The sequence below is a fragment of the Trachurus trachurus genome (genome assembly GCF_905171665.1).
Source record: "Trachurus trachurus genome assembly, chromosome: 18".
Classification (NCBI taxonomy): Eukaryota; Metazoa; Chordata; class Actinopteri; order Carangiformes; family Carangidae; genus Trachurus; species Trachurus trachurus.
This window is the reverse complement of record NC_139909.1, coordinates 25,994,406-26,017,538: the sequence shown is the minus strand read 5'-3', so window position 1 is coordinate 26,017,538 and position 23,133 is coordinate 25,994,406. Positions and strand designations below refer to the sequence as shown.

The 23,133-nt window shown below is 42.1% G+C and overlaps 1 protein-coding gene across 3 annotated transcripts; it reads right to left on the bottom strand.

Moving 5' to 3' along the window:
* Window positions 1-1,902: 1,902 nt before the first annotated feature.
* Window positions 1,903-23,111, bottom strand: LOC311002258 (uncharacterized protein). 3 transcript variants are annotated; one of them, XM_083993554.1, is made up of 11 exons: window positions 23,017-23,111; window positions 8,525-9,911; window positions 7,770-8,002; window positions 6,572-6,777; window positions 6,198-6,358; window positions 5,757-5,860; window positions 5,593-5,653; window positions 4,351-4,439; window positions 3,299-3,421; window positions 2,749-2,849; window positions 1,903-2,607 (listed from the first exon to the last, which is right to left on the bottom strand). In XM_083993554.1, exons 2-11 carry the CDS (start codon window positions 9,885-9,887, stop codon window positions 2,109-2,111), a joined length of 2,940 nt encoding a protein of 979 aa, XP_083849680.1. In that variant the 5' UTR covers window positions 9,888-9,911; window positions 23,017-23,111; the 3' UTR covers window positions 1,903-2,108. The 3 variants fall into 3 exon arrangements, with proteins under 3 accessions (XP_083849680.1, XP_083849679.1, XP_083849681.1); XM_083993553.1 differs by lacking the exon at window positions 23,017-23,111 and adding an exon at window positions 19,796-19,837; XM_083993555.1 differs by lacking the exon at window positions 23,017-23,111 and adding an exon at window positions 10,985-11,106.
* Window positions 23,112-23,133: the final 22 nt, after the last annotated feature.

Below are 23,133 nucleotides of genomic sequence, written 5' to 3'. Positions count from 1 at the left end.
TCATACAAACTGATGCTATATCCAGCTGGAGATGGTAGAATTACACACTTATTGTAAAAATCACTGTTTTTGTAAATAAAGGTTCTGTTGGTATACTACCCTGGTCATAACAGTGAAACGAGTGAAAATGTTGTTTTTGTTTACTGGTACCGCTCCAAGTAAAAAAAAAAGAAAAAAAAGCAGCAAACGTGAGAAAGTCAGCATAGGCTGAGGTGGGGGCATGAGCTCAGTCAACTGGCAAAGAGCAGCCACCATGAATAGGTGAATGGCCACTGCTCAGTAACGTCTCTGTTTATTCTCTCCCCATTCCTCCCTCTTGTCTCCCCATTGGTCTGGTCCCTCTCTACCCCTTTATCTACGTGCTTCTGCTCGCTGTGAAAAAGGCCGACTCTGAGGACTGCTGCTGGTCGCTGCTGTCCCTCTCATTTCTCCCCAGTCAGAGCAAAATGAACAGCCACTCTGAAAACAGACTCCAAATACAAACCTCCACACAAAGGCAGGACTTAACGTTGCTAAATCCGATTTCAAGTTTATTAAAATCTCGGTTAGTCCCCGTGATTATTATCAAGCTGTTTAATGACACAAATGGTAGGACTACTCATTGTTCTGGGATGTAAAAACGGTTTGTTTGTGTAGGAAAATATGGACACAAATGTATGTAGACAGACAACCTGGAAATAGAAGTTGTTATATTATTTTATAAGGTCACTGTGGATTAACCCCTTAATTTTTATACCACAAAAATCTAATTAGCTCATACTTGAGCACAAGTTTTGGCCAAATTTAAGTAATCCCTCAGAGTGACTCTGACACTGTGGGGAACACAATGCCTCTGGCCAGAGGTACCAGACTGAGAAAAGAGGCCAGACAAAGTGTGCTAGACATGGTGGACTCTTCAGGGGCGAGGTACCATTAAAGGCCGTTGTTAGATTTTATGACAGGCACACATGTATACAGGCATCAATACTTAATGCTCACAAACGCAGACACATACTCACAGATGGAGAAAATGACCCAGTCACACACTCATACGCTCAAGAACCAAAGTACTCACAGATGTTCTTTAGGAAGGATTAGTAGAAGGACGTGTGGGCTATTATATAAACCTAAACAAACACACCATACACACTCTTATGACCCCTGTAGTGGCAGTTACATTCATGAAGATACGAGAACAAAGGATACTCACCGCCCTGAGAAATACAACCAGATAGATAAGTGACCTAATCAGTGGAGGAGAGTTGTATATAGGGAATAAAGGGCATGTTCTCTGCAGTCTGTATGGAAATCAGCATATATCTGCAAAAGCTGAATTATCTAACAGGAACATTTAATCATTAAGCTTTAGACAAAGTTATCCGATGTGGGTGTCATCATAAATGATCTGTGCGTGTTTGTATGATTCATTTCAGATAATTTTCTGTTCAGCTGCCTTACTCCACACAGCTCTCCTTCCAGGACGCAGCCCAAAAAACACACAATCGCTGTAGTTAACCATCAACAGGAAAATACTGGGCACTCAGACAGCTATAAGAGAGGAGATGGTCTACCAAGGTCAATATTAGCCCATTACGGTGTTATATCAAAACCTTTCAACAAGGAGTGTGCATGTCTGTCTTTGTGGATGCGTCTGAAGGTGCTGCTGTATCTCTAGCTTTATGACGACTTGAATTTAGGACATTTTTGAACAATTTAGCTGCTCTTCAAAGGACTGTGTAAGAGTAAACATGTTGGATGATACTGCTATTTGCTTTCTTTGTGAGAAAGTGAGATGAAAATACTAAACCACTCTCATGTCTGCCTGATAAAGAGTTAGTCTAGCTTGGATCTGTTCATAGCTGATTAACTCCTTATCTCATTTGTTTATCATGTGTTGTGTTGTGGTGAATTCAAAAACAATCATAAGGTTATAAGTTTTATTCAAATGTCAAATGCATAAGAAACATTTAAATATGTTACATATGAAAATACACAATTTACAAAAATAACCATAAAAATGTTTATGTTTTATTTATTTTTTTAAAAAGGGGTCTGAAAAGACAGAAGTTTGAATTAAAGGTAAGTTTGAACTGAAGTTTGAAATCTGATGTTTTTGAGAGAGTCAAACACTACTGCCAGTTAACTGCATCTTTTCCACCCACTGTCCCAGTTCCTATATCCTCTTTCCCCTCTGTGTTGCAGTAGAAGGCAGCAGGGCTGGGCCCATGTCCGAATGAGCCCCATGACTGGTGGAAAGGTAAGATGGGTGCTGGCTCTCTTTGATTTGAGTCACTAGTTCCAATACTGGTGATTAGATGTGAGTTTGAAGCGGTTATGTTGCCGTACGTAACCGCAGTGTTGGGAGTGATGGTGTTGCTGTTGGTTACGGAGGTGAAGACATTGTCCGCATTGCCTGATGTTGCAGCGAGGCCGGAGGAGGGAAAGGTCAGAACTGGAGCCTGAGTTTGGAGCAGATTGGTACCTGAGGTGGTCATGAGGTTGGCGTTACGACTGAGGGCCAGACGCTGGGTGAGGAGCTGGTGCTGCAGCCGCCTGTCGCTCCAGTCCTCCTGAGGCTGCCGGTGGATTTTCATGTGAGCGTTGCGGGATTTGATCTTATAGAACATTCTGGAGGGAGAAGGAGGGAAGAAGAAGGCAGAAAATGAAGAAAGAACTTGAGAATGAAAACCATCTGTTGGTTTGCCCCAAAGCCAAACACAGACCAAATTGTGGGCTGGAGATTCCTTTGGTCTGACTGGTTCTACTCACTTGCCACACAGCTTGCAGGGGAAGAAGCTGGCCAATGGCGGCACACGTACCGCCTCCTCCAGTCCAAACTGTTTGTCCACTGGCTGACAGATGGGTGTTACCTGTGAAAACAGGACCAATCATAAGCCACCATGCTGTGACCAACTTGTTGAGCTGCATTCCACACCGGATAAAAATTTAACTCATTACACAGGACTACACAGGAACTCCAAATACTCTACACTACATGTGCCTGAGGCAGTATCTCTTCTATCTGTTTCTATTTGCTATGAGGTTTATCTTGCAGGGATCAGAGAGCATGATGCAGTGGATAAACCCCCAAACGCAAACCGGAGCACAACAACAACAGGAAAAGAAAGAAAGAAAGAAAGAAAGAAAGAAAGAAAGAAAGAAAGAAAGAAAGAAAGAAAGAAAGAAAGAAAGAAAGAAAGAAAGGACAGACACGGTCAGACAGATGGGAGCTAAATCAATAAAAGAGACACCAGTGCTGGGTCAGCTTGACAAGAGGCAGAAACATGTAAACCCTCTCCTCCTTTCAAGTGCTTCTTACACTTTTCTGGTGCTCCAGTTCTCCATCTCTGCTCTCTTCCTCCTTCTGTTTCCTCATCTTGTCCAGGTGCTTCTTGCTCAGGTAGTAAAATTCAATACACTGGCTCACAGTCTTAGTGCTTACCTGCAACACACACAGACACACACACAAACACGTGTAAGCACATACATAATAAGCTTCTAAAAATCCGAACTTTTTCCGTCTCTACCTCAACTTTATTCCCAACATCAAACCAACCCACACGTTTCAGGAAACAAAACTGTGCTGCAGTTCAGTAGCACTACTAGTGAGAAAGATGGCATTTTTACAGCCTTTTATTGAATCCACTATGTGAGTTTTCAAGTGAGTGTTTGGTCAATCAGTTGCAGCGTTGACTCCTTTTCAGTGTGTCCTGTGTAAGTGGTGGTGTCCTGCACTTTCACCCTGCAGCCCCTTAAATTCCAGACTACACATGGAAGACACGCTGCGTTCAGAAGACTGTAAAAGCAGTTCATGAGTTGAAAGGGAAGGACTTTATACCTTCTAGCTGTTGTAAAGGATCAGAGGCCTTTACTCTGGCTCCTTAACATCACAATTACAAAATAAAGCCGTCCATTTTCAGTGCACTTAGATGTGTCTGCTGCTCTCCCACTGAAGAGCACAGTGAGTCACCAAAAACTGAGCTGGTGCAGGCAGGAAAGAGAGCAGTGCACACACTGCACCTCACGAACACTATATCACATTCATGTAATGGTTCTGCAAAAAGAAATAGAAAAACTAATATGGTCTGGACCAGTTGAACATAAATGCTCCATTTTCTATTCCATGTGTTGATGTGGTCATCAAAAATGATTAATATCTCACTACAACTTAAAACTTGATACATACTGTATTTCTCTACTTCCAAAGGCATGAAAATACTACAGACATAGTATTTTAGGAATAGTAATAGTAATTTTTACTTTGTGTCTGTGTGTCTATACTGTATATGTAAGGCAAAGAAAGATAAGAAAGGGAACATATCAACATGGTAACCACCAAGAGAACACAGCTTAATTATTAACCAATTATACCGTTTTCTGTATGAGTGTAAAGTCTTTTCCATACGTCCCCAGAGCTGTGTTGAACAGAGTCTTTTCAGTCTCTGTCCAAAAATCACTACCTACAGAGAGAGAGAGAGAGAGAGAGAGAGGAGGGGGGAGGGGAAGAGAGGGCATGACAAATAATGAAAACAAATACCAAAAGGTAATCCTGCACTGCATGACTTGCTGGGAGTAGTAATGAAACCATTGTAGTGAAATATGTAAAACCCAGCAGCAACTTGACAGGAACTATTCCACAGAAGGAGACGATGATGAGTTCGAGGACTTTGATGATGCAATGCAACATGTAGCATGTAGCATGTAGCATGTAGCATGTACCTTTGCTTATAAGGTTGTTAAAAACATGATTGAGTTGCTAAATTACACAACACGCATACACTCACACACACATTGTTAGACTTCACTCAGACAGGCATGGGGGTGTTTGCCATTTGCTATGGAGACCTGGGGTGATTCATGGGGTCAGTAGCTGGAGGGGGGGTCCTGGGACATGCCAAGAATTTCACACATGTAATAAATGTTGTCTAGCTGTTCTCAGGTGGACCAGAATGAGTGGCAGTACACCTGAGTACATGGCCGCAGCCACCTGAACGGTCACTAATGCACAGAACAATGGCCACTCTGTACTTTACAAAGTTCTTGGTGGATTTAAATTCACCAAACAGACAAAAGGAAGTGAGAGAGAAAGAGAGTGGCATGCGATTAAGGGGGCAGGAGGTGTGGACTGTTACAAAGCCTAGCATTATACTACAGTGGGAGGGGTCTCTCTTTTGCTGATTCAGATGCCACACAAATGTTGTCTGTCATAAGGAAGCGCTAAACTTCCTTCTGCAAAACATTAAAGCTATTTAACGTATCCTTCCTATTTCTGTCCTCTTCTTGCCTTCACACAGTTAGAGGTGCAAACAGCACAGGGCAAACTGGAAATGAAACTAAAGTGATTTGATTTGAACACAGACAATGAATGTTCAGTTTCAAAAACATATCAAGTACTGACTTAATTCATGAAGCAGACTATGTTATACTCTGTAACTCTGGTCCAATACAGGTCTATTGTCAAAAGTTAATTAGATGAAAGGCAAGGGAGATTCAACTGTGAATAAATACTCCACCCCAAAGAGTTATCTGAACATCAGGTGATTATTGAGGATTTTTTTGCTAACAGGCATAGATTGGTCAAGAGCTAGAATGAGGTTAAAGGTCAAAGGTTACCAGAGTAGTGGTAGTCTCCTGTTGGTGAGGGCTGTGAAAACAGAAGCATCTCCAGAGTGGCCTGCACAGGAGATAAGGATGGAGGAGGCAGAGAACAGACAGATGAGCCATGTGATGGGTTTAACTAGATGAGAGAGAATAGAAGAGAAGAGAAGATGGCTTACCATTGTGTTCCCCTGGCAGTGGTGCAGGCAGTGCAGGGCCAGCTCAGTGTTACTGCCCCCTCCTGGGAGGCAGCTTGAACTACACATGGACAACAGCGTCTCCACTGCACAAGTACACACAGACACACACAAGAGGTTTTAAACGCTGTGTCCAAACTGTTCCGTTATTCTCTCAAAAAATAAAAATAACCTCAAATAACAAGAGATAATAAAATGATCTCATTGTTATTATGTTCCTAGATGTTTTATCCTTAATCATTGATAAAACATATTTTTTGAGTTTGAATTATAGTCCCTGTCCCTTATCCTGGCCAGAAAGTTGTCCTTCCTCAAGAAGTTTGCCTCTTCCTTGTAATGCTGACAATCCGAGAGTTCACTGACATTTCTTTAGACTTAGTATGAGGCTTTGGTGTGGACACCTGCATAAGGCGTGACATTTACCTTGCTTCTGTAAGAAAGCACTCTGATCCAGCTCCTCCAGTGGTTTCCACAGCAACTGTTCCCTGGGGGACTCCTCCTCTTGTGACCACACCCCTGACCTCTCATCATCCACCAAGCAGGGAGGGAGTTCTGCCTGGAACTCGTGCCCCACATTGACATAGCTGGGGGAAAAAAGGATAGAGAAAGTAATGAGACTCAATGTGAGAATAGACATAAACAACAAGACTGTCAACCAATTGGTATAAAGCTCTTCAGTCAAAAGAAACCATGTACTCGCATAATGATAGTGTATTTTTCTCTGGAGATCACTGATTTTTAGTAGTTCCTCCTATTCTAACTTCTTCTTCTTCTTCCTGAGCCGAGCATCAACTTACCCACTCAACACACCACTTTCCTCTTCCTCCTCTCCACATGATTTGTCCTCTCTGTGGTGGAGAAATGAGAGGGAGTAGTACAGCCCTGTCCCCCTGCGGACCGGATTGAGGAGGGGTCGGGGAGTATAGTGTCCCCTCTTCTCATATTTGCTGGAGTGAAGGATACTGGGAAATGGAGTTCCAGTGTAGACCGGAGAGGCTTGTTGCTATAAGAATCCAGGGAAAAAGCATTTTATAGTTTTACACTTCTGGTGTTTTATAATTGAGGTCTTACTGTAATTTTTGTGTGATTTTTTTCATGAAAGGTGATAAGATATCTCATTTGTGTGTAATAAGTATAGAGAAAGATCGCCCGACTCTGTCAAGGATGAAGTGCCTCTCACCAACTCTAGATGTGTCTTATTTAGACACGGTATCAATTTAGCATGTCTAAAAATAACAGCCTCATCTGAGACTGTGGTTTTAGAAGAAGTTACACACTTAGAGTTCACGTAATTTCTTAACAAACAGCCATTTATGCATCCGCCCACCGCTCCAGCGCCCACAGCTCCACCTTTTCACCCAGTCTCCTGTGTTTTGTGGAGCAGTGACGACAATATGCAAACATGGAAACGCATAGTCAAACATAGTATTTGTTTGTGAGGAAAAAGTTCAAAAGCACAACATCCTCCATCTACACATTTATTTACTTCTCACTTCTACTCTACAATAAGCGTGGGCGTGGGCGTTAAGTTATTAATAGATGTTTCGTCACCTTCCTCCGAAAACTAGAGGTGCAATCGGTCAACAGTGATCTAATCTGGCTGTTATAAAGAAAACAAAGCTATTAAGACTCTACGGTCTTGCAAACAACTCTATGAGACTAACATTAGCATACTAGCAATGACAACAATGACCATACAACCATACAATGCTTAGCAGGTATATTTATCATGTTCACCTGTTTTTAAGTGTGTTGGCATGCTGACATTTACCAGTGCTAATTGGATCCGAACACATCATGTTCATTTTCAAACATTCTTTGTCGAGCTAACGATATGAAGTCAGCTACAACGCTGGGGGACATACAGAAACTCTTTTAAATGTGACCAAACAACACAGCCAGGCCAAATCGTTCTCTCAGCAAGAGGAATTAAACAAATTGTTTAAATGTCTTCAAATGGTTTATTTTGAAAAAAGCAGAAGCAGTGTATCCTACCTGTGGCTGTGACTGGTTCAGAGTGGCCGGTCCATTCTTTACTTTATGGGCCACCAAGTAAGGAGCTACCTTTTCTGCTAAAAGGTGGGATGGAGAAGAGGGAAAGTGGAGGGATGGATGAAGAGACTGGCTGTTCAAGGTACACAGGGTTCTGGGTGGAGGATGGAGGGATGAACAATGCGATGGGGAGGAGAGGAATGACGACTCAGGAGACTGGAGGATGTCGTGTGAGGCTGGAAGAAGAATGACAGAGGGGAAATGAAACAGCCTTAAAGTCATAACACCAGTAAACATCTTGAGCTCTTATGTGTAGTGTGGACAAAACAACAATGTCGGAGTCAGATGTCTGTGCAGACAGGGAGGTGTCACTAGACACAGACAGAAATTGTTTATTTAATGCACACATGCAGTAAATGTGACATCTTGTATGTTCACATGGTGTAAAATGGTACTGTAGCCTACAATAGTCTCAACTATTGACTAGAGACTAGTCTGTCTCAAATGGTTTTATATGTGAAAATATGAAAAGTGAAAATGTCATTTGCATACAGGAAACGGGAAATTTCACAAGTTCACCTTCGAAAACCCACATGTCCCGTAAATTTACATGTGGGTATTAACCTGTGTTAAATATGTCATTTCTCAGTACACTAGTCTATTTTAGTATCTCTCTTTCTCAGTTAGAGCAGTATGGAACTGAGAAAGTTGAATTGGACAATTCCTTTATCTTACCATCATGTTTTCACACACAATACCTGTGATGCTGCCATACTCTGCAGCATGGGAAGATCTTTGGTTGCCCTCGTTGCTGCCGGGGTCGCCGGACGACTGCGAGATGCACGGCGACAGCACGGGAAACTTCCATATCATCCCGGGGGAACGGATCGATGGAAGAGACTGAAGACGTGAAGTGAAAAACTGGAGCGTGCCGAGGGCTTCTCCCCCCTGGGAAACTGAGTGTCCGGTTCCTCCGAACACAACGGGAGAGTCCATTTTGGAGGGTGAGTGGGAAGGGGGAGGTAGAGGCGTGGGAGGGGGACTCAGGACGGAAGGCATGAGGTGAGAGGACGTGGGAGGGGAGGGGAAGGACGGGAGAGAGGGGTGAGCTGGTGAGGAGGAGGGAGGCAGGTAGGAGTCTGCGTCGAAAGCACAGCTGTGCCTTGACTTGCTTTCTACTTTCCCTACTCCGAACTCCCACATCTGTCCCGAGGACTCCCCGCTGGGAATCACAGGGACTCTTCTCCTCCGCTGGGAGAGGAACGCCTCGGAGAAGGAATCCAGTTTCTGCGTGTATGTCCCACTGTTGATGGTGATGGGTGACCTCAGTGGCGGGGCCAAAGTAAAGTTCTCCGCTGCTCCCCTCCACCTCCCCTCTCCTGTCTGATTGGAGGGAGACACACTGAGCCAGGGTCCCTCCACCTCTGCCGGTTGAAGCTGGTCCTCACCTGAACCACAGCTCGACCCATAATCCTCCTCCCTCCCTAAGTAATTATCGCTCACTTGTGAATCTGTCCTACAATACTCTACGCTGCTGTCGCTGAAGCTTCCTGCGGCCCCTCTGCTGTGGGGCGTCGTTTGTTTAGTGAAGTGGCCGGTGTTAGCCTCTCTGTTGTATACTGGCTCACTTTTAGCTTCGAAGCTAACCTGGTTACTGTAGTTTGCTCTGAGTTTGCGCCTGAATCCTTCCTCACTGCTGCAATTCATGGAGTAAAAAACATCGTTTGAGTTGCTATAGCAATCCCCTTTACTGTAAAACCCATCGGCGATGCTTTCACAACTCTCCCCGTCTTCCCAAACATCCTCTTTTTTGCCGTACCAGTTGTCAGCAAAATGGCTACCTATTCCGCTATCTCTGTCGAGATGGGCTGCCAGGCTAGCATCTCCATCCAGACTGGTGTTTTGGAAACCCCTGTCTCCCACGCTGCTCCCCCGTCTCCCTCCGGAAGAGGTGCTTGACGTGGGGAAAGACGTAGATTCCTCTGCTCTGTTTCCATACTGCTCCAGGGAGTCCAGGGCCGGCTGGTATCCTGCTTCTGGACTCTGGAGGCCGGGTAAGGTGAGGTGAAAGGACGGGCGGTGGCGGTGGTGGTGGACATTGGGGAAGGAGCGGTCATCCATGATTGTTTGCTGGGTTTAGACTGCCTGCAGGGAGGGCACAGAGAGAAACATTGGGTGAGTTTAAATGAACAAATAGAAAATCATGTCACAACAGCCTTGTCAACAGCACCAGGTACCAGAGCTGTTGCTACTGAAAAATGGAGCTTTCTTCTTTTTTAGCAATCACATATACACAAATATCACATTCTGCTGAAAATGAAGTTCATGAGAAAGTCAAATATTTGCTTTGGTAGAACAGCTGACCTTCCAAACTGGGTCACACAATCTGATGCGTCACGCGAATTGTGCAACACCGGCACGTTAGATCTGTGTCTTCAAGAGCCAAAATTAATCACATTATAAAACCACTGTCAAATTACTGTAGGGACGATGTTGTTATTAGGAGGGCACAACAGGTCTGGTCCCAGAAAGAGGAGAGCGCAGAGTTGTCACATTTCTAAAGTCACCTCTCGGTAACTCACTTCTCCTGCAGGAGCCGGCATGAGTTTGATGATTCATTTACAGAAGTGTTTGGTTTTTGTACGACACATTATTCTCTTTTTATTCCTGTTGCCTGCAGGTTTAAATAACTGAAGCCAATTTCTTATTCCAAATGGTTTTAGCTGTTCAGGGCAAACACGTTTCTGTTAGCACTTGTGCTAACGCAGACGACGTCAAGTGACGGCATCAGATTTTTGGCGTTTCCCGCCGCTCAAAAACAGATTAAAAAGAAAGATCATTTGATATGATGTAAAACGGCTGCAACTTGGTCTGAAGAGAAACACACACGAGCAGACATACCGAAGTGATGCTGGAGGAGAAGCCAGAGAAGCAACAGGGTGCTACCTTAAACAAAATACACTCTTTACTTTTCAACCACTGCAACTAATGCAGTCTCCAAAAAAAGAAACATTGTTTCAGGAACAAAGCCGCTTGTTGGAAATTCATTTGTTCACTGTACTGAATTAAATCTTGAGTCTTCGTTGGTTTTTCTTTCTCTCTTCTTTCAAACCACATTCTGCTCTAAATAGGACAATGAGTGAGTCAGAAAGAGAAAGAACGAAGGAAGATGAGATGAAGCCAGATACACTGCATACGTTTTGAGGTTTTCTTTTTACCAGTTCTTGGTGCTTAATTTCCTTTTCACACATGTTCGTCCCCTGTTGTTCATGTTTTCGGGTTCTGGTTCTTCTGATTTTCTTCATAATTCTTTCAGACTTATTTTTAGTTATTTCCTTCTCCACTGTCTCGAGTGTAGAGTCTTATAATTCCCCCTTAAGATCTTCAGCCTCTCACTTAGTTCTTCCTCTCTCTCTCTCTCTTTCTCTCTCTCTCTCTCTCTCTCTCTCTCTCTCTCTCTCTCTCTCTCTCTTTCTCTCTCACTCGCTCTTTCTTTCTCTCTCTCTCGTTCTCTTTCTCGGCTGCGTCTCCTTTGACACACACACATACATACTGTCTGTCACACACACCTAAAGCAAAATGGACACACAACCACTGATACACAGTGGTTTTTTTACATGCACACGCGCACGCACACACACACACACACACTTTACTCTCTCAGTTACTCAGTGAAACGCACGTACATATACAGACACACATCCTCTGAATTTCACACTCACACACACACACATACACACATACACACACACTTGCAGGTGTCAGAAGGGACCAGCGGGTAGTGATGTTGCCTCTTTGCCTTTTCGTCGTCGTGGTAACCACATCCTGAGGAAACAAACGCTGACGGATCTCCCTCCTTTCAGCTATCTTTATCTCTCTGCCCCCCTCCTCCATCTCTCTCTCTCTTTCCGTCTCTCTGCCTGTCCTTATCTCGCTCTCTGTCTTTCTCTCTCTTTCTCACCGAGCGCCCAGCTTTGTTTTCTCGTCCTGTCTTTCATCTTCTCTCTTTCGCTTTTTATCTCTTTGATTTCCTTAATCTCTGTCCTTTCATACGCCGTCTGTCTGCTTTAACTGTTTTTCCTAGTTTCCCGCCTCCTTTCTGACACTCTCCTACTTTATTACAGTTCTTTTTCCATAGTTTCATATCTTTGCCAGACATTCATGCTGAAGTTGAGTTTTGAAAAACACTCAGGGATGTGTATGAAATGCATTCAGTTTAAAAACTTTCTAACCTGCATTTAAAAGTGTTCAAGTTTTACACTTTTAATAACATAGATACGTTTATCGTATATGGTGTGTGTGTATAAAGTGAGGTTTGGCTGCAAACTGATAAATGTGTTGTTAGCTGCTTTCAGAACATCAGAGTGCACTGGTACATCAGTGTGTGGCTACATACAGTGCATTTTATACATGTGTGTATGTATATATGTAGAGAGGCTGTGTAGAGATGGGAGCGTGTTTACCAGATCAAGAGTCTACGGCTGAGTCAGCTGACAGGAAGAGAGTGAGAACGAAACAGGAAGGAAGACGGCGACAAACGATGAGGTTCAGGGAACCCTCTAAACACCCTGCAGCCCCACCTACTCACCCACCACACACACATACACACATATACAGCTCACCGTTAATGTGCTAAGTTGCTGTTTTCTACCTTTATTATGTCATATGGCCTTAAACACCCACTCACTCATGCACACACAACCTCAAACATGAATGCTGACATATCCACAAGTCTGCAAGCAACCTCAGTCACCTGCCCAATACGCTCACACACACACACACACACAAGTTCAAACGGACCAGGCATGGAGCCACAGAGAACGTCAAACAACATTTGTCGACTGTTAGATACTGCCAGTGCTCTCAGGTTGCATGTTGTCCAGGTGATGCGAGATCTAACTGCATCACACACATTCATTAAGCCTCATCTTTATCTGCATGTATGTAAAATACTGTTAATAGTATTATTCTATTGCTGTGAGGTATGATTTATGAATATGGTCAATTATGAAATGTAAAGTAAATGTATATCCTACAAATACAGTCATTTCTCTCTTGCATCACTTCCGTTTCTACACTTCATTATTTTCTACATGGATATGTTGTATAAAATATGACGCATACCGTATCTCTTCTAAACAGCTGCATGCATGTGTGAAATCAGAAATGACTACCGTTCTACCGTATACTACTGTTGTATACTGGCTCACTTTTAGCTTCGAAGCTAACCTGGTTACTGTAGTTTGCTCTGAGTTTGCTCCTGAATCCTTCCTCACCGCTGCAATTTATGGAGTAAAAAACATCGTTTGAGTTGCTATAGCAATCCCCTTTACTGTAAAACCCATCGGTGATGCTTTCAAAACACCCTCCGTCTTTTTCTTTTTTTTTTACGTATATTTTTCAGCTTTTTGCTTTTATTTTGATAGTGATGACAGTAGAGATAGACAGGAAATGGGGAGGCAGAGAGAGGGGGAATGACACGCAGAAAAGGTCTGCCCGACGCGGGATTCGAACCGGGGACGCCTGCGGCGAGGACTGTAGCCTCTACATGGGACGGCCGCTCCACCCACTGCGCCACGCACCGCGCCACGCACCGCCCCGCCCCGCCCCGAAACACCCTCCGTCTTCCCAAACATCTTCTTTTTTGCCGCATCAGTTGTCAGCAAAATGGCTACCTATCCCGCTATATCTGCCAGGCTAGCATCTCCATCCAGTAAAGTAAATATGTATATCTAACAAATACAGTCATTTCTCTCTTGCATCACTTCCGTTTCTACACTTCATTATTTTCTACATGGATATGTTGTATAAAATATGACGCATATCGTATCTGTTCTAAACAGCTGCATGCAGGTGTGAAATCAGAAACGACTACCGTGCTGATAACGGTTCGTCATAAATTTAAACAGATAACGGTTCATCATAAATTTTCACCGAGCTGTGACGGCCTTCAGACTTTTGGAATTGACGCCTCCCATCAAAATTTCATCAGATTTTCAAAATGGGAGCTGCTGTTAACAGCCGGAGATATTTTTTCCTCTCAAAATGACACATTTCACTCATTTACAAGAAACACCATTTACTTCACATGCGTACGAGACCCTGTGGGGCAAATTAATGTGGAATTTTTAAAAGAGTCGTTTGTCACATTCGCAATCTGCGTGAAAGGTGTGTGTGCTTGCCATGCTCATAAACCGCTTTTGTGAAAAGTCAGTTTGTGTGTCTAATTTAAGAGTGTAGACAATGAGAGAAGGAGAAAAGGTGTGTGTGTGTGTGTGTGTGTGTGTGTGTGTGTGTGTGTGTGTGTGTGTGTGTGTGTGTGTGTGTGTGTGGGTGTGTGTGTGTGTGTGTGTGTGTGTGTGTGTGTGTGTGTGTGTGTGTGTGTGTGTGTGTGTGTGTGTGTGCGTGTGTGTGTGCAGCTGATTGTGTTAATGCTGAGGCCACTCGTACAGTGTGACTACATCTCATAGCTGGAAACCTCAATATTAACATGCATATTAGATAATGATGTGGTAACTGAACAATCAACCTCAGCATTGGAGATGATAATTTGCCGTGATCTATTGATGGGTTACATTTACGTTTATTTAGGTCAATTCAAAGTTTTCATTTCATGCAGCTCTTTGTGGAAGATGAAGGCTCTGATCTGATCGTCAATGCAGAGATTCCAGCTGCAAAGAGACATTTACCATCTCTAATAAAACTTACAGTCAGTATCTGAGTCATTTACACTGCTGTGGTTAGTAATCATGAACTGGGAGGATGACAAATTGTCTTGGGATAAAACACGGCCCTTTATAGATATCCAATAATAAAGTTAAAGAAGAAAAATTGTTTTTGGAATAAAAGAAACTCTCAACTGTAGTTTTTCAAAGCTTATTTCAGCACTAAGTTGCGTTTAGTCTTCAAAAGCCTAAAAGTGAGAGCGTCTTGTTTTAAAGAGCCGTCTTATCAGTTTTAGCATGCCTTTGGTCTGTTTTTGAAATTCACCACATTCTTCCGTCTTTATAGCAGTCACTCTGCCATGGTCTTCTAGTGTGTCTGTGTCTCCATTAGCATGCATTCATATCTGGTACCTCTGAGAAAAACAGCCGAGTGAAAAATGTGTGAATGAACGGAGGATGGAAGGGGAGTGCGGAGGAGGACGTACGGAGGAGTCGCTTCTCTAGATTTCTCTCAAATTCACCGTAAGAAGCTGTGGGAGCAGAGGAGGGGGAAAGAGACAAAGCAATTCTGGACTTTTTCTCTCAACTTTTTTCTTTTTTTTCTTCTTTTTTTTACCCCATGCCGTCTCCTCATCCGTCTTCCGTCATCGAGAGAAAACATGCAATGACTGGCAAGAAGAGGGGAACTGAATGGATGGAGACAAACTGAAGTGAAACGTTGTACATCATAAACCCAGAGCTGGCTCTGTTCACGAAATTCAGTCTTTTTCCACGGGCGGCAGATATGTGATTGATCGCAGTTAAATGAGCTCATTCCACCTCTTATCATGTGACGACGATCCATGTCGATGTTGTAGGAGTGTGTGTGTGTGGCATGGACAGTACGAGAAACTGTAACATTACCTCAAAAGCTATCAAACTGTCAATCACATACGAAGCATGTGACAGAGAAAGTTATCTGTCAAAAAGGTGAACCTTTCTTTTAATGATAAATACAAATATCTGAAGTTAATAGGAATTCATTAGTTTACTCAAAGGACTGTGTTTCATTCTCTCAGAATAATAATGGCTGCATTGAAAAACAATCATTGCATGTGTTTTAAAGACAATAGTATGTCTAAAACACACAGTGGAGTAGTATAGTGAGAGTAATCTAAAGGTACACAGAAAGTATCCGTACTTTTCGGCCGTAGCTTAAACTGTAATATTAATGTTGTATTTATTTACACCTGCAAACTTGTGCAACGATACGAAGCAGCAACTCACAGCTTTGTGCTGGGACCCCAGGATGGTTCACGTCTTATGCAGAGTGATGTTAAACTTCCATTTGTAATGTTACAAATACAGCAGATGTTCCTTTGAATGCATCTGACAGTCCCTCTGTGAAAATATAAAAGAAGCTTGAAAGTGACAATTCTTTATCGCCGTAGTAACAAGACTTTGCACGCATGAAAAGATCACAGGCCAGAAAAGGTTCAGAGACCCGTTCGTCTGCACACGTCCCCACAGTGCTAGAAAGACTGTTTCTGACTTCTTTCATTTAAAATCTATGATTGTCGTCTGTACAGCAGGGAAACTGTTCACAGTTCATCTGTAAAAATGCTGAAACACGGTCAGATCATGATGACTTCTACAGTGACACGACAGCATTGTTTATTTCAGACGTGTTTCTAAAGTGGACAATAAGAACATTTTTAATAAAGTCATGAACAACACTGATCCACCACAACTGTATAAACTCTTACCCGTAACTAAAGGCCCTTTAAAATTAAGAATGTAATCAAGCTTGGTTCAGGACAAAAGTAAAAGTAGAATTCTTCAAATTTCACAGTAAATATGTGCAGACCATTTGATCCAATCCATATATTTTCTTACGTAAAATACATAACATTATTCCAATTAAATCAGATCAAACTAACTCTGCAGGTACAGTCTGATACCGAGAACATGATACTTTCTATCACCGTACTGTCCTGTACGTGGCTGCAGAAAATACCAGCAATTGTGATTGTAATTTATTGTGCATAGATTAAATTCAATCTTACGTATTGTGGATACAATAACTAATGACAACAAAGGTGATGAGGGACAAGCGGAGGTTAACTAAAAGAGCACGCTACGAGTAGAAGTCATTCCACAGTTACAGTGGTTCTTCAATTGTTTTAATGTCACACCGTTCAAATTAATAATTAAATTATCTTGAAATTAAACTAAAAAACAAATTAAGAACACACTCTATCTAACGATTAAGTGTACGTATATACACTATATCTAGTGCGTTTATTCTATTTCATTACAATTATCGTATTTTATTATAACGCTACAATTACAATAAATGCTGAATTACAGCCGTTGCGAAACATTCATTTATTTGACTGTGACTAAACAAAATATGATAATGGTAATAAATAATTAAGTGATTACCTTTTTTTTTATTCATTAGAATAAAATGATTTCCAACTGCATTATTCTCCAGACAAAAAAACATGTCAGTGATGAAAGCACATCTTTGTCGATTAGGTTGTGATTATCAGCTAAACTAAAAATTACATCTATTTTTCTGCAGGTCTTGTGGTTGCCCTGCCATATTACTAGCAAAGCTACGATATGTGGACATCCAATAATCATCACCCATCAGAACCAAGAGTCATCGAATGTCCCTTCACATCAACACAGAACTTTCACAAGAGGCATTCATGTTACGTAATTATGATCAACAGCTGGAAGGCAAAGCACCGCGTGATAGATAGATAGATAGATAGATAGATAGATAGATAGATAGATAGATAGATAGATAGATAGATAGATAGATAGATAGATAGATAGATAGATAGATAGATAGATAGATAGATAGATAGATAGATAGATAGATAGATAGATAGATAGATAGATAGATAGATAGATAGAAAGATAGATAGTGACTTTGATGCTGCAATAACTACAATAAGAAGTATCACAATACGACGAGACAGCAAAACTGACAAAGTAAAACAGGTTGAATTCACTGTGACTGTGAAAGTGCAATTTAACTGCATAATATTGACCTCTTTTATTTTGAGCTGACTGATGGGAGCTGGAGATTGTTTGTGTGTATTCAAGGTGATAAAGCGATTTCAGGCTCCACACACTCAAGCCCTTTGTAAAAACTACAGTGTTAAAGGATAAAGGAACATTGAAGGGTAATCTTCAAATAAGACACACCAATCAGGGGAACAATAGATGGATATTTTTGAGGCGCTGATTATGCCTGGGCTGACTGTGCTAGTTTACATTGAGATCTGTGTGAAAGCCAGTGAGGGAAGCCAACAGGAGGCCAGCCACTGCTAGGGAGCAACAAGGTTTCCACAGTTGAGGAGGGAGACACATGCTATTTCCCGGATGTTTTACCAGCCACAGCTGTATGGCAAAGCGAAAACCAATAGTTAAAAAGAGTCACATGACATCTGAGGTTGCGTTTACCAGAATACATGTGTGAAACAAAGTGGAAGAAGGTTTAACTACCAGTGAAGACAAAAAATTGAACACTGCGCACTAAGAGAAACGCACAATATCCAGTGTGACATCTGGCATGGGATCATTCTGCGGGGATGCCTGTCTGCAGTGGAGCACCAAAACTACACAGAGAGACTACAAATAACACCGTTATGTGGGGATTCAGGCCTCAGTCCGATCCAGGATTTGCAGAGAAAACTGCTGATCACTTTCGGCCTCCGAGCCTCCGAGCCTCCGAGCAGAGCCTGAGCTCTTTGGTAAAGATGAAAAGGGAAAAAAAACTGCAGCGTGAAGATGTTTGAATCTATTACAGCTCAGACGAATTATCATTAAAGCGCCTATATATCTTAGCAGCACTGGAAATACAAGACTCTTCATTCTTCTTTGTATTCATTTGTGCTTATGCTGTTGAATACTTCTTACAGACACTGTATATAAGTTGCACACCATAACAATGAACGGCAAAATATTTCACAGAATCCTCCTTGATCGCTCTGCGTCTCTTCCGTTTCCTCATTTCACCCCGTCCTCCAGGTAGAGAGTGTGGAAGCCCACGACATCTAAAGTTACAGAAGCTATTCAAACATGAATAAGCTGAAATGAGAAAACAACTGGATTTGTTTCTGAGACCTGAGCTTTGATTTTCAGCTTGAGCTACAAAAATGGTGTAATGTTTGATATAAATGTTTTTGATTCCGGCCGGCGTTGGCACAGACGCTTTGGTGCTACATCCCAGTCTGAGACACGAAAGCTGTCGTTGCCCCCGTTCTGTCTGCAGATGTCAAAGGAGGTCACAAAATCGAAGGAGGACAAAAATAGCAACAACAACACTAACTCCTCTACTAATGTTTTACCCACTCTCTTTCAAGCAGCTGGGATGGAGGAAAATTAGAAACAACAGTAAGACAATACAACTGCCAAATGAACTGCAAACTCCAAAATGACTAAGCTGAATAAACGCCTCGGTAAAACTGCTTAAACAAAAACTGACCATTACAGGCTTTGTTGCATTACTACACCAATGTTATGTTATAAGTTTTGTGCAAACTGATTGCAAATCCATTTTGGTATTAAAACACAACAAATTAATAGATTGTGTGATTACATCCAGGACTTCAGATTCTACTTGTAGGCCTCTGCTGTAAGAACATAACCTTCATGTTTAACTGTGGCCGGAGCAAACCAAGGCCCTGCTTTATCATATCATTCTATCTCACTAAATGTTCACAGTGAACAAAGTCAGGCTTGTGGTTTTAGGACTCTTTGTGTGAGAGCTGCAAACAACAACATCTTGTGGGTAATGACACTTGAAATGCTACGAAAAAGTTGAGGCACAGAAGTGATTTTGTTGCCGTGTGTGGAACATGGATCGTTCCAAAGCATTTACTGCGCAAGGACAAGAAGTTTTAGATCAGTCAGCAGAGGCACATTGTCAAATCAAAAGGGATTTTCAAAATAAAAATTTTTTGCCGAATTTTGCTACAAAAAAGTAGCGCAAGGAGAGAAAGCTTATATGTCATATCTCTGAATCTCTCTGTGACATCCCAAAATTTTTGTTTGATTTATCTACATTTATATATTTTTACTTGGTACATGGATTTAAACAAGGTATCGTAAAAATATAATCCATTAACCCATGATATACATAAACATGCGAGCCTGCCTCCATCGTATTGAGGTTAAATGGGGGCAAACAAATAAGACTCAGGGGGGAACAGGTGTGTTTTAGAAGTGTGTGAGTATGCTAGTAATGCTAATGTTGGGTCCCTGGGTTAAGTTCAACGTATTCTGAGAAGCTCCGGCCTCATAACATCCTGCTTACACAAACAATCAAAGTGAAAACAGTGAATTACAATAAAAATGCATTCTTACCTGTTACTTTGTCATTACGGGGTGAGATGTGTCAGTGGCAGTGAAGTGCATGTGTGTATGGTAGACTGGTAGGTACACATGTGTGAGAAAGGGGGTGGAGAGAGACGGCGAACGAGAGAGAGAGAGAGAGAGAGAGAGGTAGAGGGATGTAGTTTCACCAAAGATGATCGGCCGCTGTCACTCTTTCAACTCTTTCATTTGATCCTTTCATCAGCCTTGTCATAACGCCACTATGTGTGTGTGTGCGCGTGTGGTACGTGTGTGTGTGTGTGCGTGTGGGTGTGTGTGGTATGTGTGTGTGCGTGCGTGTGTCTCTGTGTGTGTGTGTGTGTCTCAAGCTGTGTCATAGTGATGCTGGAAACAAGAGAAAAACACCCTAGTGTGTGGCTTTAACCTAACACATACACACACAGGCTTTCAGTTTGAGTGGGTGTTTTTCAACCCTCTCATCCATCATTTGCTCTTCTCTATATTAAAGGGCCACACACACACACACACACATATTCTAATGTCACACACACACACCCCTGGACCACATACTGTACATAGGACTTCAGAGGTTGTCGCCATACGTCTGTGGGAAGCAGAGGTGTGTATCAGTCAGTAGCCGATGGTCACGTCTGCACTAGCGATTTAGTTTCTGGCTACATATTTCTACTTAGAAGATTATTTGACCCAAAACAATAGTAAATCATTTATTCTTGGTCTTGCTGAGAGCTGGATGCCACTATAATGTCTCGGTGGTAAACAAAACTGCAGCTCAGCGTAGCTTAGCACAATGACTGGAGGATTGAGGGGAAACAGTTAGCGTGGCTCTGTCCAGGTACGAATTCAGATTACCACCAGCACCTAAAGCTCTTTAATTAACACATCACAGCTAATTAGTTTAATCTACAACACACACCCAGCCAAGAAGTAGCCTGGTACATATTAGACTGAGATAAGAGGATTAAAAAAAACCTTTGAATCACAGAACTTTATAGGTGTTTGTATGGGCATGGGCATATAACCCTGTTATTACCAGTAACTCTGTCTTATGTATTTGTGTTGTGATGTTGTAACTAATCCTTGCTATTAACCCTGTTTTTCTTGTCTTTTTCTTTGTCTTTCGTGTTCTATCAATTGAGCCTTCCTAATGCCTTCCTAACCCTTTGTAATACTAGTGTGTTGTTATATTTCTCTGCCTTGCCCGCCACTGTCTGTCTTGCTGCTTTGCCTGTATATGCCTGTATGACTGAATAGCTGTTTGTTTAACTCTTTTCTGTCCCCGTCACTCTCTTGCTGTTTGTCTGCATAGCCATGCTTGTGTATTGTCTCTGTTGTTGTCCTGCTACATGTCTGTATAGTTGTGCTTTGTGCCACCATCTTTAACCAATACTTTTTTTCACAGCCCTCTCTCCCCCTCCCTCCAAGAAGCTTGTGCTTTTTGTAAGGCCATCATTGCAAATAAGAACTTGTTCTTAATGATTTTTGCCTGGTTAAATAAAGGTTTTAAAAAGACCTAATGCTAAGCTAAAGATATTAGCTTCCTGTGCTCAAAAGGCTAATATTTGTAAGAGAATATTATAAGAGGTATACACTTTTACTGTATTTTAAAGTGACTATATTCATTTTAGTATAATCAGAAGTTAAATCATCAGCAGTATGTAAAGACATTTAAAAAAAAATCAATATAGTTTTCTATATTCTATAGCCTTCAACATGCATACAGTCGCACACTCCCATGCTCGCTTGAGCACGTATACACACACTCACACACACTTATGAGTTACTCTTGCTTCTTTCTCTTGTGTTTCTATGTTTGCTTGTTCTGTGTGGTCTTTTATTTTTTTGTTTTTCTTATTACTGAAGTGAGATTTCCTTTATAAACCTTTCCCGGTTTTATTAATCTCACCTGCACATCCTGTTTATTTTGTTTTAATATTGCTTGCTTGATTATAACAACGTGCAAATTAATAAATAAAAAGAAAATAAATTCAATAGGATCATGGGGCTGTACATGGCAATAACCAATTAAATAAAACAATACTGTAAAACCCCTAGCCATGGAAGTTCAGCTATTAAACATGTTGTGCCTCAACACTGCAATATCCCACATAAATTAAAACATGGGGAAAATTGGAGAAAATTGAGCAAAGGTCAACCTAAAAACAATCATAATGCTCACGATGGGAAGGTCAGCAACTTGTGCCCATGAAGCAGTCAACAAAGACATTCTGCTTCCTAGTGGCAGGTGAAGCAAAGATAGGAATTACTTTATTAAAGCAGAAGTAAGCGATCCGGTGGTTTTGGCTAGCTTCCTGTCAGCCGATGGAGTTAGCAGCCCCCGCCCTCGTCCCTACGTCACCACATTCACGCGCATCCCTTGGCTGCACACACAGAGAGGACCGCCCCTTTATGCCGTTCTCTCTACTCATTGGATAAAGGTTGTAGGATACAAGGAAATAAAATAAAAGTTTTCTACTCGGCTTACAGTAGAGCAGAGTGACTGACAGACCCGTGTTTCGGACCAAACACTCTATAGAAGTGATTGCTGTCGGAAGATATAACTATTTAAGACTTATATTAACACAAATATTCCGCTTACTTCTAGCCTGACAAGCCAGACTATATCATTAAAATGTATAGTCTGGAAACGACCGGTAGACCTCGGCTCAATCCAGGGGGCGGGATGAAGGCTGTCTTTCAAACTGCCTCTGCACGCAATAGGGTAGCGCTACGACCAATCAGAGCAAAGAGCAGGATGCCATTAGCCTGACAAGCCAATTAAAATGTATGTCGCCATCGCGTTAAGCCCGCCCAACGACTCTCTAAACAGATAGAGCGCTGTGATTGGTGAACACAATCGGTGTTCGAGACTCAAAAAGTTCCTATGGCTCGTTTCTAGACCCACCTACGGAGCAAATATTTTTGCTGCCGCTAGGGTGCAGCTAGATTTCTAGGCTAGCTTACTTCTGCTTTAATCCCCAAAGGGAAACTCATTAATTAATTAAATAGTTATTAGTTTCTAAATGTAGTTTCTATAAATCTGTTTTCAGAAATATCTTTAACCAAATACTGCAGTGATCTTATCAAATTTTGCCTGCAGTTAATTATCAGGAGACCTCCCCCTCTGCCAGAGACTGGAGTTGACAGATGTAAACAAGGAGTAAATTCATGCAGCTGTAAAAAGTCATTATGTTGTTGCCACGTTTCTGTCAAACACAGAAAATCCAACTTACGGTGTGTCAGGATGTCCTGGAGGAGAGGATCCCTGCTCCAAAGGGGGTGGCGGTTGAATGGTCCGACGGTGATGACACCGGTGGTGGGGTGGAGCTTTGCCCTGGAGTACCGCCGTC

What these genes read in the sequence shown, in the direction of transcription:
- LOC311002258 (XM_083993554.1), bottom strand. Translation starts at nt 9,887, where the DNA reads ATGGATGACCGCTCCTTCCCCAATGTCCACCACCACCGCCACCGCCCG. An exon ending in GAAAGTGGTGTGTTGAGTGG is followed by an intron (nt 6,359 to 6,571) that starts GTAAGTTGATGC and finishes TTTTTCCCCCAG; the next exon opens with CTATGTCAATGTGGGGCACG. An exon ending in AACTGGAGCACCAGAAAAGT is followed by an intron (nt 2,850 to 3,298) that starts GTAAGAAGCACT and finishes CTGTTTTCACAG; the next exon opens with GTAACACCCATCTGTCAGCC.